General features: G+C 38.4%; 1 protein-coding gene across 5 annotated transcripts in view; it reads left to right on the forward strand.

Moving 5' to 3' along the window:
- Positions 1-17,556, forward strand: part of HOOK3 (hook microtubule tethering protein 3) — a 120,823-nt gene that overhangs the window by 67,920 nt on the left and 35,347 nt on the right. For all 5 annotated transcript variants that reach the window (XR_014258143.1, XM_082444225.1, XM_082444226.1 and 2 more), the window contains exons 14-18: positions 551-620; positions 3,520-3,660; positions 7,984-8,071; positions 12,578-12,612; positions 16,923-17,005. Coding sequence is in view for 4 of the 5 variants with exons in the window: in XM_082444225.1 (XP_082300351.1) it covers positions 551-620; positions 3,520-3,660; positions 7,984-8,071; positions 12,578-12,612; positions 16,923-17,005 (417 nt within the window). In the remaining variant the exon portion in view is untranslated. The remainder of the gene's footprint in view (positions 1-550; positions 621-3,519; positions 3,661-7,983; positions 8,072-12,577; positions 12,613-16,922; positions 17,006-17,556) is intronic.

The following is a 17,556-nucleotide window of genomic DNA, read 5'->3' on the forward strand; positions in this document are numbered from 1 at the left end:
ATAAAGAAAATGTGATATGTATGTATAATGGGTTATTATTTGGCCATATAAAGAGATGAAGTCGTGATAAATGGTGCAACATAGATGAATATTGAAAACATTATGTTAGGTGAAGTGAGCCAGGCACAAAAGGACAAATGTTGGTGTGAGGTGTCTAGAATGGGCAAATTCATTTAGACAGACAGAAATTGGAATTAAAGTTACGAGGAGCTGAGGGAGAAAGTAATGGGGAGTTACTGCTTAATGGTTCCAGAATTTACGTTTTGAGTGATGAAAGAGTTTGGGAATAGATAGTAGTGATGGTTCCACAACATAGTGCCTTAGCGCCAACATGGGACTTAGTGCCACTCAATTGTACACTTAAAAAGTGTTAAAATGATATAATAATAATGTTGTAAGGCAATCATGTAAGGCAACTGTGACATGGTTTTTTACTTGAATTAAAGATTTTAGCTGTTAAAATGAATGCTCAAAGTAGGGGTTCATATAGGAACTAAAGGAGGTAGCTGTGCCCTCTCTTAACCTTGCACCCATGCTTGTTTGTATACAGGGTTAATGCCTCTGGGAAGTCAGGAATCTTCAGATAGTCTGGCAGCAGAGATCGTCACACCTGAAATCAGGTAAGGAGATGGTGAAGGTCACAGCCACACTGCACAATATTCTTGGAGAAAATGTACTTCTCTGTAATACAGAGGACCAGTTCCTTTTCTTTATCGCTAACACTTTCAACACGAACTCGAGGTTAGATGTCCATGATTTCAGCCTGTTAGGGGCTTTCTTCAGCTGTCCCCACAGAGACTTGATTTCTCTCTTTGGGAGGACAGTGTCTCACACATACTCAGTAAACTAATCTATCTGTGCTTGGGCATCCTTAGCAGACATTTAGCAGGGAAACCACGTGACCCAAAGACAAAGGTTATGCTTAGCCATCAGCCTGCAAAATAATTAGTCACTAAGATTTATTACTCAAGTACAGGGAATGGTCTGGGAAAGACAGAATGCACAGACAGGAGGAAGCATCTCCTCATCTCTACTACTCTTCCCTCAGTAGTACCTTACATTTGTATTTAGTCATAGCATTTTAAATATTCCAGTTATTTCAATATATGCCTGGCTTTATGTTTAAGAATGAAAAATTGATAGGGAGGCACCAGCTGTCCATCAGAAGGTGAATGAGTAATCCTGAATATTGCTTTTACCTTGTTTGGGCTAATTTGCCCCCTTTTTAAATTGACACTAGCCTTGATTCTTCATAACATCCTTGGAGGTATTAACTAAAATAATGGTTGTGTAAAAGTTTTATAAACTGTGAAAATTGCGATAGGCATTGAAATACTTATTGAATAAATGAAGACAATGTTTTTTGTTGTTGACATTTGTTTAAGAAGGACAGACAAAAGGTACATAATGGAACACCAATTCTGGAAGCATCTTGTATACCTTTTACTTTTCTGCCGTCTGACATGGTACTTTATTATTGGACCAATAAAGTTTGTTGAATGAACAAACACACTTATTTTTATGAATATTTATAAATAAATGGTTATGTCCAAAAAACAAATTCTAAGGAAGCTTGTAGGTAATGCAGTTAGATTTTTAAGTTCTGAGACAAAAGAACAATGATAAAAATTCAACAAATAAAATGGGTTTTATTGAGAATTACTCAATACAAATTAAAATATTCTCTGTGTCTAGAATATGTCTAGAAGAGCTATTAAGAAAATGAAATAGTACAAAGGATGAAATTTCTCAATGTATATCATAGACAATGGGTCAGTATTCTTGATGCATAATGAAATTTGCTTTTCCAGTTTGCAAAAATCCGTTAAAAGTGGTGATTTTCACTGATGTTAAGGGTGTGGAGAAATTGGAAACCTCATAAACTAGGAGTAAAAGATTAAAGTGATACAATCTTTTTCAAATGAGATATAATTGACATATAACTGTGTAACAGCTTTAGGTATACAACATAATGATTTGCTATGTATGTATGTTGTGAAATGATTACCGTATTAAGTCTAGTTAATATCCATCACCACACATAATTACCAAAAAATTTTTTTTCTTGTGGTTGTACAACTTTTCTTTTGAGCAGTTTGGCAGAATGTGTATGTTGTCTAAAAAATGTGCCTATCTTTTGACAGAAAAATTACTTTCCTGAGAATTAATTCTGAGGAAATACCCAAGGATATACACAAAAGGATATTTATAAAGCGAATCATTAATAACATGTTAAGGTTCAAAATTGGTAATAATCTAAGTGCCCAATAATTGGGCATGAATTAAATAATGATCGTCTATATATTTTAACATGTCATTTAAAATATTAAAGTATAAAATTTAATGATATGAAAAGATTGTGAGAAGTTAAGTGTAAATAGCAGATACCAATGTAATAGGTACTGTGAGATTCATTTTTACAAGTGTTTGCATGTTTGTACGTATGCATAAAGTTAGAAGGCTGTATTTCAGCAGTAATTATTTTGCACTGCAGGGTTATGGAGGGTTTGTATTTTCTTCTCATTTATCTTTTTTTCACCCTACAATGAGCTTGTTTTACTTTGTAATTGACAAATATGATGAAGTCATTTTTTTTCAATTTACAAAATATATCAAGTTCTGTGTAACTGCTTGAGTTGGGCTACAGATTTGACTCTCATCTTTTCAATAGCAAAAGTTAAAGTACTTTATAAGGTTTACAGTGTTTACAAAATAAGAGCAGAATGTTTGTGTGTGTTTGATATTTCGCTTTTTTTTTCTTTTTCCATGAGAAGCACAGTTTTCCATAGCATCTGGTATGGATAGTAATATCTTCTTCATGCGGCCCTCTAGAGATGACCCTCTCTAACATAAAGGATGAATTCTATCTTTAAGACGTACATCTTCAATGATATCGTCATGTGACTTAATGTTCAATTATATCATCCCTGCAGTATTCGTAGTGGCCAGTTTTGTGTGGCTGTTGCTTTTAGCATCCCTCAGTGTAAGCTTTTGGCATCACACAAAGAGCCCCAAACAATGCAGTCCAGTAACCTGGCTCTGATAATCTGTCTTGTTACAAGACTACAGTTCTACCGTATCTACAGGAATGGATGGACTGCATGTCCTGAAGGCATTCTTCGTTGAATGTTACATCTTGCCACCAAATTATTGGTAATGTAAGAGCATAGCATTAGAGATGATGTTTTGCTGATGAGAACCAAAGAACAAATACATAGGTGCATTCACAGCTTAAATGCTTAAATCATTCACAGCTTAAATGCTTAAATCAGAAAGGAAATAGGATTTTGAAACCTCATTCATTACAAGTCATGCTATTTGGAGATTCTGTTATCTTCAGATTGTCCATTCTAAAAAGAAAGTGCTTAAGACCTGAAATGTAATGTCTCAGCCAGTTACAACAGGAGCTAAATTCTTTCCAGGTACTTTGTTTTTCATTTCTGTTCTATGTATTAAATCTATAACAGTGCGTAGCTGGATTTTGATAACTACGTTAATCTGTTTTTCTTCTGCTCTCAGGGAGAAACTTATTCGTCTTCAGCATGAGAATAAGATGTTAAAAATTAACCAGGAGGGTTCAGACAATGAAAAAATCGCCTTATTGCAGAGCCTTCTAGATGATGCCAGCCTACGCAAGAATGAACTGGAGACAGAGAACAGGTAGGAGGCGCGTGGCAGCAGCTTAGACCCAGGTTTTCTCTATTCACCTTGATTTTGATTCCCTTAAACAAAGGTTTGAGTTGTGGTTTGAAAAGTGAAAGTGTGTTATTCCATTTCATTTCAAGAGTACTTTTTTCCACTTTTCCACTTACGGGCAAATTTGCCCAAAAGTATTGTCTCTCTGTAATAGCATTCCCGTCTTTAGCTCTTCTGGCAAAATGATACCAAAGTCCTACCATTTTCCCTTTCTAATCACTAATTAAAACTAGAGGATTAAAAAAGTCATGATTTATTCACAGTCTTTCGAGACAATTTTACTTCATAGTCATGCTCATATTCGTAGAGTTTGCCCTGTTTTTACAAGCTAATGTTTCAAAGAATTGACTGGTATGAGGAAAACAGTAGGATCCATCATGATTCAATTGATAGGGCTTTTTTTTTTAATCTGTTATTTCTTGTGACTCTGATAGGAAGTCATCCATCATATGAACAATTCAATTATTTTGAGAATTTAGAATCTGCAAATTTAACAAGAACATCACTTTTCTGCTTGTAAGTTTTAAGAGTATTGCAGTAGGCAGTTTGTCAAAACTACTTTTAAACCAGTAGCTTACTCTGGCAAGGGCTACTTTTTTATTGTGACAATCTTCTGATTCTTTTCCTTTTTGGAAACGTTTCTTAAATACCAGACATATGATGTCTTTTCTTTTTCTTAGAGCTGTGATATTCTGTCATTTGTGAGGGATTTGACAATTTTATAAATAGTTTCACAGTTTACGTGATATTACAGATTCTTTGCTTATTCTGCCTGATTGATTTGACATTTCCCAGGTGTGAGTCAGTCTTGAGAGTCAAAATTGTTATGATAGTTTTACATATCCTACCCTTCTTCCTGTAACTTTAATTTTTAAAGCTGCTGAGGGAGAATCAGCAAACAGTGTAAATACCAGGGTGATTATTAGAGCATAATTAAGCATAAACATAAGGAGACATTTTTATATCAATTCTTAGGAGCATAGATAATGAATACTTTTTAAAAATACTTAGAAAAAGTGGAAAAAGAGAAGGAGGAGGAATGGGAGTTGTAGAAAACAGCAGGCAATCATGCAGAGCCCATGGTGAGAGCACCTTGAGTTACCCCCTTCATCCTTGGCCTCCACTGTCTTTTAGCATCTTAGTGGGGAGAGCCTTCTCCCAACACTAATTTCTTATCAGTGAATCAACACCTACAACATTTTCTGTAACACTTTGCCTTGTTTTTCACAGACCTTACAGCTATTACTCTTTCTCCTTCAAAATAGAACAGCTAGTTGTCATTCGTAGAGGACTCGTGCATGTAGATGACTGGTTACCTCCTAAATCCCTGTTATTTACAGCTGTGTTTGTTTATTAAATTACAACACTGATGATAACTTACCTTTAGATTATAGCCATCTGTGGGTATTATGATCTGTACCAGTAATACTAGTAATAAGAGCAGCTAACATTTATTAAACTGCTGTTCCAAACATGTTCCAGTGTTGTTCCAAACATTGTGCTAAGTGTTTTAAGCATGTGGTCTTACTTTATTAAAGTTTTACACATGTAGGAATTTGGGCTGAGACTCAGGCTACCAGACTCCAAAGCCCCTACTTAACCTCTTTCTTGTCAGTTTATCTTCTGCCACATTTATAAAACGTTTTTTTCCCTGTCTTCTCCTCACAGGATGCTTTTCTCTTAAGTGAATTATCATAAGTTTGTTCTTACTGAGTTTAATAAGTGTTTACCTTACCTGGTCTGTACCTTAACCTCTTACTCTTTGACAGCACTGGGTTAGCACCAAGAAAGCAGAGTTTCAGTTCTACTTAGTCTCATAACTGTATGACCTTAAATACAATTTGCTCACCACCATATGTCACCTTAGAAGGAGAGGTTTGTAGTAAACCTCCAAAGTCCTTTCCAGTTAGTTTTCCCAACAAGTTGGTATTTGTTAAAATCTGTAATACCTGTTGACCCTCAAGCAATGTAAGGAGAGGCATGAAGGGTCGAGAGTGGAGCCGTATCGGAACGGCTCGGGGAGCTCTCTGGAAGCACGTGTGATCTCCTTCCCTTCCCTCTCAGAGTAGGTTGTGATCTCAAGCTCACCCTCTCCCTACACCCCCTTGACAACTATATGTAATTAGACTTGGATTAAAATGTTGATTAACTAAACCCTTGAAGGGGGAGAAAGAAAGTAGAGGTATTTGCAGAGCACCTGCTATGTGCACACCCTTTATATATTATCTCACTTAGTTTTCTAAACAACCCCATGAGGTCAGCATTATAATCCTCATTTATTTTGTAGTTGAAACTTTTTCGTATATATTTTTATAGGTTCATACATGTGTGTGTACGTGTACGCTCCATGCTTTAATCGATATGTTAGACTATGTTTTATGACATTTACGACGGCCTCCACCTAGTAACAATATTTTTTGACTGAATAATTTCAAAAATGTCTAAGATGGATAGTTGAAATGGTCTTACAGTTTGATATATTTTTCACATTGCTTCCTGAGAAGATTAAACAAAGTTACAGTTAGTAACATACTTGTGTACCTCTGTTCCATATTGAATATGAGTTTTCAGATAATTCTTTCACTGAGTGAAAAAAGATTCCTTTGTGTGAAAAACATCAGTTATTATTATAGATTTATTGCCTTTTTACTGTGATTCTCACTAAATTATAGAACCTAGAGGTTTACAGTAAGAATTTCTTGTAACTTGTTGAGTAAAAAAAATTTCTTACTGAACCTCTTGGCTATTTGGATTCTAAATATTCATTGCCCTGTTTTGTCCTTAATTGGGAGCAGTCTGGCTTTTACTCAAGTACTTACTAGCCAGCGCAGTGGGGGCATTTAGGACTTTCTCTCTCCTCGCCTCTTCGCTGTTTTCCCTGTGGGTCGTTTCCCCTTGCTCAGACTTGTTCTCAGTTCCAGGAGCGGCCCTCGCTTGTGTCTCTCCCGGTCCTTGGATTACTGTCCAGGGCGGGGCTCCTCCTCCTGCCCTTTGCTTGGTGGTCTGCCGTGGCCCCTCTGAGCTGGTTCACGTTCTTTCTGGCCACTGTTACTCACGCTCGTGGCTTCAGTCATTGCCGAAGGGCTCTTGGGTCTGGAGGGTCGGCTCGGGCCTCCCGCTGGGCTTCAGGTGCAGGTGTCCCGCTGTTCGACAGGCATCTCTCATCACTTCATTTTCGACAAATACCAAATGAAGTCCTTTGTGCTTCTTTCTCAGCCTGCTCCTGCTGTATTCCCTTTCTCAGTAAATGGTCCTTGGTAGCTCAGACCGGACTCCTGAGTTACTTTTTGCTCCTTGTATTCCTTTGCATTTTCCGTGCACCCCGCCTCTGCCCACTTCTGTTTCAGGGGGAGGCGTGATCACTGTGCCGGCCCCGGTGGGGCTTCCCAGACGGTCTCCTCCACTTTCACACCAGCGTGATCTTTCTGAAACACTGTCTGATCCTTCCACATCGTCCAAGACCTGCTGGTCCCCTGAATGTTGCATCCCAATGATGTAGAGAATTTATGGAGATTGAGCTCCAGAATCAGCATTTTTAAAGGCTTGCTGGGCTATTCCCGTCCCAACAAAATTTTAGGCCCGATGATAGGATAAATAAAAATACATTTGCATTTCTCAGAGGGGTGTCCCAGCCTCTCCTTTTCTCCTCTGGTTTCATCTCCAGCCTTCCTTCGCCTCATAACTTGGTCTTCAGCCATACAGTTCCTGAACTCTTTGTACCCGCTCCCTTTCTGTGTGCTTCGGACGTGCTCAATTCTCCGTCTTGAATCCCCTTTCCACCCTTAACCACATAAGCGTTTTATTTACTCTCTGGTCTCCATTCACATGAAGCCCAACTCCTCCACCCAGTTAGGTGCAGTCCTAGCTTCTTTGAGCAGCCGTCACTCCTCTGTGTACCTCTGTGTGCTGTGTTGAAGTATTTAGCTCGTATTTTATTTCTTTACATTTTCCCTCCTCACTAAATTCGAGTGCAAGGGTCTGTTAACACTGTGCTGAGCGTGGTGCCTGACACTCAGTTTGAATAAACCTATAGTGAAGTGAATTTCAGATAAATATATGTGCATAACTGTACCAGCTCAACAACGTGTGTCCACCAAAACACTGCATTGGATATCGTCATAGAAATTGTAAGCAATACAAAAAACAACCAGAAAAGTGAGCTACTACGACTATAACATGAGACTTTGTTTTTCTAATTATACTGTTTCTCTAACCAATGTGAAAACCTAAGGCAAAAGGCATAAGTTTAGTCAGAACTTGAAAAATTAATGTACCTTTGATTTCTAGGCTGGTGAATCAAAGACTTCTGGAAGTACAGTCACAAGTCGAAGAATTGCAAAAATCTTTACAGGATCAAGGCTCAAAGGCAGAAGATGTAAGTCTTAATATGTACCAGTGATGGTCCAACAGTTTCATAACGTTAAGAAAAGCTGTAACTTTTATTTTTTATTTGATGGTCTGTATCAAAATAATTGTAATTTTAGTGGTTATAGAAAAGAAACAGTGTTTTCCTTTTACTAACATTCCTTATAAAAAGGACCAGACAGTACTTTATTGTCTCTTTCAGATTCACCCTGCTGGGAATTAGAAGTTCACTTGTAGTTATCAGCTAAAGAATTAATTGGGGTTTTATGTTTTACATGTGCTCACCTCAGTATTCAGAGTATAGGTTTTTCCCTCTGGTCAAAAAAAAAAAAAAATGCTGATAGAAACTTAGCATGTTCAAGTAGCAGTGTTTGTTGTAAAATTGATTTTAAGAAAATAATGCCATTTCTAAAATCCTACCATCTCTAGGTTTATGAATCCCTCTTTCTCCCCCTGCCCCCCCGCCACACACATACACACACACACTCACATACTCACACGCACATTCTCACACACACACACACACACACACACACTCCCCTACCCCCGCTTGCGCGCACGCTCTCTCTCTCGCTCTCTCTCTCTCTCAAATATAAGCGCACTGCCCTATTTTAATATCCCCTTAGCACTCTGCCCCTCTGTCCTAGCCCCGCCTGCTTGGCGGGCGCTCACCTAGAAAAGAGTAAGTGCGCCGAGGCGGGAGCGGGGTCCTCGCCACCTCCCCATGCTCACCGCCCCTCACAGGGAGCTGAGGCAGCTCGTAGTAGTCAGTCCCTGATGCAGGCGTAAATCAGTCACGTTTTGCAGATCCCTTACATTTAATGAGCTGTATACAATAGAGCTGCACCTGTAAAAGTGCTCAAAACTAGTGTGAAGAGGGGATGACAACTGAAGTTTAATCTTTGCTTCAGTCAGTTGGTAACTTTTTTCCTTTTGCCAGAGTAATTGGCTATAAACTCTGGCTTTTGAGTATAAACCTATTTGGTTGTTTTCATTGTTAGAGTCATTTGGGGCACTCAACATTCAAAACTGTAGACACATCTAGTTCCATCCAGCCTTAGGAACGTTAAGAGGGTGTAAAAACAAAACAGCATATTACTTAAAACCTGAGAGTGTGAGGTATAAAAAGCTCACTGGTGACCTAATTTTATGAGTTTCTTAAGCACCCATCTGGCTTATGTTGGCAGCGTGCTCTCTGAGATGACGGGCTGTAATTCATCCTCTGATGCGTTGGTAGTTCTTCTTAGATCCCCACATGGATTCCCAGTTCCTAAAATTCTCACCAACATTTAAACCACATCATCCCCTTATTAAAATGGAACTAGTTTGAAATACCATGGTTTACTTTCAAGCATACCTTTATCCAGAATGCTAAATCACAAGCAAAACCACCATTCGTGTATGAAAATACTAGTAAAACTAAGAGGGTCTTAGCAGTGAACCAAAGCGGGTAACATTTCTTAGTTCAGTGAAATCACTAGGTCCCTTAAACTGAGGTAAACGTAGACTTCGATTTGGTCTCGAAAACTTTGAGGAGACTTTCTGTTGATTTGTTATGGTAGAGAGGGGAAGGGTGTGCAGATCCTAGGAAGTAAAAATGGCAAACATCAGTATCCACTCAACCTTAGTGTTAGAGTATAAAAACCATTATACTTGCTGTTCTTACTTATATTTAAACATACAGAAAGGTATTTATTCTATAAAAATTTTTTTACATAGCCTGATTAGGTATCACTGTGGCTATCAAATCTGATTAAATATGCTGTGTGTCATTGCTTTAAGAGGCCATATTTCAGAAATGAGTCGCCAGGCCTAAAAGTACTATTTGCCTAAATTAGTCAATTTATTTGACTGCTCAGATACTAATGAGATGTGTTGCTCTAAATTCTTGAAAATCCTCTCAGAGCTGTTTTCTCTGTAAAGATTCAGATAGAAACTTTCCTCATTCTGAAGGTGGGCTCAGCATAATGTGGAGAAAAGTGTGATCCACGACATGTGGTTCTTCCCACAGCAGGTGTTCAGTGTTGTTGTCTCCTCTCTTTTCACCCAACCTACAGTGTTGCTTCTCAGGAATGTGTAATGCACAGAGCAACCTGCCAAATGGAATTGATCCTCTCTAAAGAATAACGTAATTTCTGCCCATTTCTGTTATCAAAAGCACGGTCCTTTCATGTGACCTTAAGTCAGAGTAGCATGATTTGCACATTTTTATTATTATTTTTATGTCATTTATTTTTAGCATGGAAGCAGAAAAGCATTGTTATATCCAGGCATATGGATAATTTGAGCTAGCCACAGTGTATAAAACTCCAGAGAACAAGACAGGATGAGGAGACCATAGAAGAAAGAAAAATGTACATTTTTGAAAAAAAATGCGTGTCTTTTACTTCTGTTCATGAATTACTAAATCGTTCCTTCTATTGGCTGCTGTGTTTGCTTCATACTAATATGTCCTCTCTGTCTCTTGGCATGGTTTCTGCTCAAGGCTATTGTAAGTATGGCTTCCTATTCATTTCTATATATTGAAGAGTTTTTTGATTTATACATTATCTGCCATCATAGTTGATGTGGTTGAAATTTTAAATTAACAGGAGTTTTATGCAAAAGGAATATACCAATATTACTTACAGGTTTATGCCCTTTACAATTAAGATACTTAAAGGATATCAAAAACCTAACAGGTCAGGCTAAAAGGAACTCTGCTCCTTTTGTTTCCCATCCCACTCCTACCCCCATTGTTATAACTAGTTTGTTTTTATAAAGTATTTTGAAGCTAGCTTGCTGTCACAGTCTGGCCTCCTGCTGCCACATTTTATGAGAGTAACAGTCTTCCACTGGAGAGGCTTCACTGGAGGTGAGGACTGTGCATGGACTCCGGGGTCTGGCAGGCCTGGGTTGTAATTTGGGATCTGCCTCTGGAAAGCTCCTGGGTGCCTCCCCAGCCTCACCTCCTTCAGCCATGAGATGGGGCTGGTGTCGCTCACGGCTGTGAGGTTGACATGAGACAGTGCACATGACAGACTTTAGTGAGTGCCTGGCACATTAACTGCTCATTACATAATCATTTTATTATATATTATCTCACATTTAAAAATTAATCTTGCTTAGAGCCTAATCAAGACAGAAATGCACAATTAAAGCTGAGGTGTTTTTTAAAGTATTTTCATTTTACCCTCTGTACTGGAGAAGGAACGAGCAGTAATCAGAAGTCAATAGGGTTGGGACTTCCCTGGTGGTGCAGTGGTTGAGAGTCCACCTGCCAATGCAGGGGACACGGGTTCGAGCCCTGGTCCGGGAAGATCCCACAGGCCACGGAGCAACTAAGCCCGTGCACCACAACTACTGAGCCTGTGCTCTTAGCCCTCGAGCCACAGCTATTGAGCCTGCGTGCCACAACTACTGAAGCCCACGCACCTAGAACCCATGCTCCGCAACAAGAGAAGCCACCGCAATGAGAAGCCCGGGTGCAGCAATGAAGACCCAATGCAGCCAAAAATAAATAAATAAAATAAATACATTTATTGAAAAAAAAAGTCAGCAGGGTTATCTTTCTCTATGTTTGGGGGAAGCAGTGGTAGAGGACACTGTGGTCCACTAACCTAGCTGTAGTTGACATACTCAGCAAAAAAGTGCATTTGAATATTCCAGAGCTGTGTCAGAATGGGCTCGAATAAGCGATGACAGTAGTCACTATCAAGTCAGGGGACTGAAAATGGAAGAGCCCGGTGTGACGGGTATGTTCCCCTCCGTGCTGCTCTTGACTGATTGGACAGTTTGTTTCCTAAGTCCGTGTTATTTGGGTTTGGCTGAATTAATTATGTAACTATTTATCTCAACATGAACTGTTTCACAGAATTCATTAGTAATGTGTACCCTACAAGCGTTGAGTTTAATTATGAAACCTGGCGGTCCTGTATGGAATGCCGTTATTCTTTGTTTATTTTAGGTCAGTTCTGATCTCCTGCTTCTCAGGAGACTCTTTTTTTAAATACCCAGTCAAAGCTGCATTCTCCAGCATATTAAATGCTGTGCATATCCCATCTTTCACGTTCCTATCCTGTCACATAAACTATTTGCAACCTGTGCATATCAGAAACTTCTGATTAATTCAGTAAGTGTTTACAGAAGTTGATCCCATGATGCAAGGAAAATATAGCAGATAAAAAGTGTCTTAGGGACAGTCTATTATTATTAGAGTTCTACCTGCCTATTGCATCCAGGAATATTAGGTCTGTACATAAGTGGCTTTTTTATTCATTTCCCTGACTATAAATAGAGAATTCAGACATACAGTTTATGGGTATTTTATACTGATTGTTGTTATCACTTATAGGCTGCTGTCTCCCTTATCAAAGAGAAATAAACTTGGGTACATTGTGTATTTTCAGCTCTTTGACCAGAGAACTTACTGAGGGCTCACTCAGAGTTATTTACTACTGTATTCTTAATTTTTTTTAATTAGTTAATTTATTAGTTAAAATGTTAAGTAATAAACTTTTTTATTTTCCATTTTCAGTCAGTTCTTCTAAAAAAGAAGCTTGAAGAACATCTGTAAGTATAAAAGCTATTGAGGCTCATTGTTACATTGTCCAGTGAAACATCAGTGTTTTGTGTTGGTGGTTACAGAGTATCTAGGCAGCGGCATGGGTGGCCCTGAAGGTATAGAAGATTATAAGAGACATTAATGGTATCTAAAGGGTCATCTTCACCCCAGGTCCTCAAGTCAAAACAATGACTGCGTTAGAACTGTTTTCTCAAGTGAGAGTCCAGGGTTTTATATCTTCACGATAGTGTTTACGACCCCAGGTAGGACTGTGGGACCCTCTGGATCAGCAGTCAGAAGTGTTTTCTATAAGGAACAGAGAGTAGTTGCTTTAGGCTTGGCAAACGGTGGTCTGCGTCACAACCACTTAGCTCTGAGGTTCGAGAGCGGCCACAGACAGTATGTAAACCAGAGCTGTGACTGTCCCAACCAAGCTTTCTATGCGGGAACGGGCCGCAGGCTGAATTTTCCAGCTCTAGAGTCTGGCCAGCTGAAGCTTCCTTTTTATGTAAATGTTTTAAAGTATTATTCAGCTTATCAGTAGCAGATTTTCAAACATTTCCTTGAATTGCAAACATACCTGAACATGACTTTTTGATCTAAAAGATTAAATTTTTAAATATTACAGTTGTTTTCTCATGAAGAAGAAATCTTCTTCCATATGTGAGGTTGACAATGTTAGGAGTGTTTTGAAATTTTTCTTGCACCCAGTAACTGCTGTAATCCTTCCTATCACTTTCTGGCAAAACTCTGTCCTTGCAGACATTGAGTGTGGGTGCCCACGGATTGCCAGCCTGGTGGAGCGTTACAGGGTTAGGCTCTGGTAAACAGACATCCTGGGTACCATAGTGATCATTGGGAAGAATTCTGTAGTCTGGCTGTTTGCTGCATGCTATCCAATTTCTTTCTTTCTTTCTCTTCCTTCCTTCCTTCCTTCCTTCCTTCCTTCCTTCCTTCCTTCCTTCCTTCCTTCCTCCCTCCCTCCCTCCCTCCCTCCCTTTCTTTCTTTCTTTCTTTCTTTCTTTCCTTTCTTATATGGGAAAGTGAGACTCTCCTAGGGCAAGTCTAAGACTGGGCAGGTTCTTAAAATACTAGAATAGCACCTGTCACCTTCCAGCCACTGTGAGGTTACCTGCAGTGAGAATTTAGTGTTGAATTCTGTCCTTTTTTCATTTCCCATCCCTTAATTGCAGAAAATAGAATACCTGTTGTTTCATAAAACTACTGTCTGACCATTGTTCTGTGTTCATTTACATGGTAAAAGTCTTCATCAAAAAGAATTTATTAGTGAAGATGAGGCCTGTATTAGTTTCCTGTGGCTGCCATAACAAATTACCACAAACTGCAAGGCTAAAAACAACAGAAATGTATTCTCTAACAGCTCTTGAGGCTGGAAGTCTGAAATCAGGGTATCAGCAGGATTGGTTCTTTCTAGAAGTTCTAATGGAGAATCTGTTCCATACCCCTCTACTAGCTCCTGGTGGCTGCCAGCAGCCCTTGGTGTTCCTTGGTGTATAGATGGAATCTCTCTCTCCATCTTCACGTGGCCTTCTTATAAGGACACCAGTAACTGGATTAGGGCCCACCCTGATCCAGTATGACCTCATCTTAACTAAGTACATCTGCAAAGACCCTATTTCCAGATAGTGTCACATTCACAGGTTCTGGGGTTTAGGACCTCACCATATCTTTTTCAGAGACACAAGTCAACCTACCAGAGAGCCCACAGACATCTCAAAAGATGAATGACCATGCAGATTTAACACTACAACGAGACTATTTTACACACAACAAATTGGTAAAATTTAAGAATCAGACATACTAAGTATTGCCAGAGATGTTGAGTGCTGGTAACTCTCATCCACTGCTGGTAGGGATATACATCAGTTTATTTAGTAAACTGCAACATACATATATTGTGACCCATTGATTCTACGTTTCTATGTATACCCTAGATTCCTAGAGATGCTGTGGTCCATGTTTACCAGGAGACATTTAGAAGAAAGTGTGAAAGAACATTGGGGTTTTTGGGTTTTTTTTGTCAGTTTCAAACATTTATTTTTAAAAAGTGACTATAAGGTGGTTTATTTAGTTATTATTCATTTCCCTCTGATGATTTGTTGTTGTTGTAGGCGGTGGTTGTGTGCATTGTAGGATATTCAGCAGTGTCTCTTTCCTCTCCCCACTAGAAGCCAGTAACACCCTCCTAAGTTGTGACAATCAACATTATCTCTAGACAGCCCCAAGAGGGCAAAATTGTCCCCAGTTGAAAAGCTCTGTACTTCGAGGTCCCTACCAAACATCTCAGTTTCAGTGAGAACACAACTCTGACTAGTTGGAACTCAAATGTGTGAACTTTCGGGATTTTCCCCTCTCAGCACCCCAATAATTTTTCATTCTTCTGTAGTTGTCCCTTGACAAACCTTGTGGTGTCCATTCCTAGAAACATGCAATTTAGTATTAATCCAAACACTTAAGCGCACCCATATGCCAATTTGTGGTGATCTTTTCTTACCTAGCTCTTTCATCTCTTACTCTGTGCTCCAAAATTTCTAGCCGCATCTGCCTCCCCACGTTCTAATCTCTTCATCCTCAGCTTAGTGGGACGGGCACACCCTTCCTGTGATCTCCTCCTGACTGCAGACAGAAAGTCAGAGAGCTCACAGGGGCTCCCACTCTTGTTTTCTTTCTCTGAGGATCAGAATCTTGTACTTCCTATTGTCCACTTTCTGAAACAGTTGTTTTACATAGTTTGCCCAGCTTCCTACCTGTTATTAGCAGGAGAGCAGGTCCAGTAACAGTTGTCCATCCCTTCATGGCCAGAAGTAGAAACAACATAGGAGCTCAAGAACACTGGGTAATGTCTGGACACACTTCTATCCTCACAAGTTGTGTCTTTAACAAGAAAGAACATTGTTTTTAATCACAGAAAAGCAGAAACAATACAAATATCACCAACTATAAAATGATAAATAGATTGAGATATATTCAAACAATAGAACACTGTACAGCAGTAAAAAGGTATAAACCTGGGCTAACACATGAACATAAATGAATCTCAAGAACAGAGTGTTAAGTAAAAGATGGAGGTCACAGAACCGTACACACAGTATAATAAATGTGTAAAGTAAAAATAGGGCAAAATTAAGCAATGTAGTTTTCAGGAATATACACAGAGGCCCATCACAAAAATCATGAGAATGGTTAAAATTCTTGATTTTGGTTACCACTGGGAAAGAGATAGGAACACATGGGATTTTTAAGGTTCTGGGATAATTTCTATTTCTTAACCTTTTTCTTCACTGGGCTTAGTTTTTCTTATTTAAACTGTATATATTTATTTTGTGTAACATATATCTGCGTGTGTGTGTGTGTGTGTGTGTGTGTGTATACCCTCAACAAAGATTTATTAAAGTATTATGCATAGAAAAGACCAGAAATAGACATAACAAAGTACTCTATTGTTTTCTTGGTGTTTTTCTGTATTTTCCAATTTTTGCAGCCTTTTTTCCCTCTCATATTAGAGTGCCACACTAAATAGTATAGAGAATTACACATATTATGTAAATACTAGGAAAAAACTTACTTCTGTTCATTCATTCTTTTATATTGGAATATAACTTACAATAAAGTATACAGATCCTGAGTTCCTAGGTCTACAGCTTGATGAGTGTTTTCCTACATAGGCAGGTAGCCCAGATCAATATATAGCATGTTTCCAGCAACACCCCAGGATTCTTTGTTCTCTCTTTTAATTAATTGATTACATCCCCAGACTAGCCACTGCTGATCTCTTATTACCCTTTGTTAGTTTTGCCACTTTCTGAACTTCATATAAAAGAAATCATATAGTATTATCCTTTTGTGTCTGACTTTATTCAACATTAGTCTATGATATCTCTCCACGTGGGTGCATGTACCATTAATTCTTTTTTATTGGCGTGTACTGTTCTTTCTATTCTTATTTTAGGAGTTTCATTTTTTTTGCAACAAGAGTTTTGCATTATAAAACCTCAGCAAAGTTTAAATTTAATTTTTACAATATCCTTATTCCTAGAAACAATAAAGATCATTAAGTTATTTCTAACCTCTTGTACAGGTTTATATAAAAGAATGACTACTATTCAAACTGAGATTTTTGTCTCTATTTTTTATTCATTTAGAAAATATGTTTATGTTGGATTAGTCTTTTCATCTTTGTTTAATAACAGTTGTGTGCTATGCTAGTGTATCCCAAAAAGAAAGAATTTATATCTTTCATTTCAAGTGAAAAAATGCAAAACAGTAGTAGGTAAGAGTGTTATATATTTTGTTACAGAGAGAAGCTGCATGAGGCCAATAATGAGCTGAAGAAGAAGAGAGCCATCATTGAGGACCTTGAGCCGAGATTTAACAACAGCTGTGAGTTTTCCCAATTAGCATAGTTTTCAGTTGGTTAGCGCTAGTGATGAGTTTATATAAAATTTGGTTTTTTAAGAAATAGGCCCTATTATATTTTCTAGCAATTAAGGAATTTGCCCTGTTCACAGAAAGAGTATACACACACACACACACACACACACACATATAATCATCTTGACAGTATTTCTTAAATTTCTAATTTAGTTGTGAGTTTCTCCTTAACTATGGATGCTAGTGCATATTTTATGAAATTTTTTTCACAGTGTCATTGCAGTGTAAGTCAGCCAGACTTTTCCTTTGGTTGATATTTACACCCGTATGTAGCTTGACTTTATTAATTCTTCTCTGTGGATGTGGGAGCAGGACACAGACTTTTACTTTTCTGGTATTGTGGTGAAATATGCATAACATAAAAATGACCATTTTAACCATTTTTGAGTATTGGGTTGGCCAAAAAGTCCGTTCGGGTTTTTCGTGCGATGCGATGCCAATCCTGAACGAACTTTTTGGCCAGTCCAGTGTATAGTTCAGTGACACGTTAAGTACATTCA

This window comes from Balaenoptera physalus (genome assembly GCF_965194825.1).
Source record: "Balaenoptera physalus genome assembly, chromosome: 21".
In the NCBI taxonomy this organism is placed as follows: domain Eukaryota; kingdom Metazoa; phylum Chordata; class Mammalia; order Artiodactyla; family Balaenopteridae; genus Balaenoptera; species Balaenoptera physalus.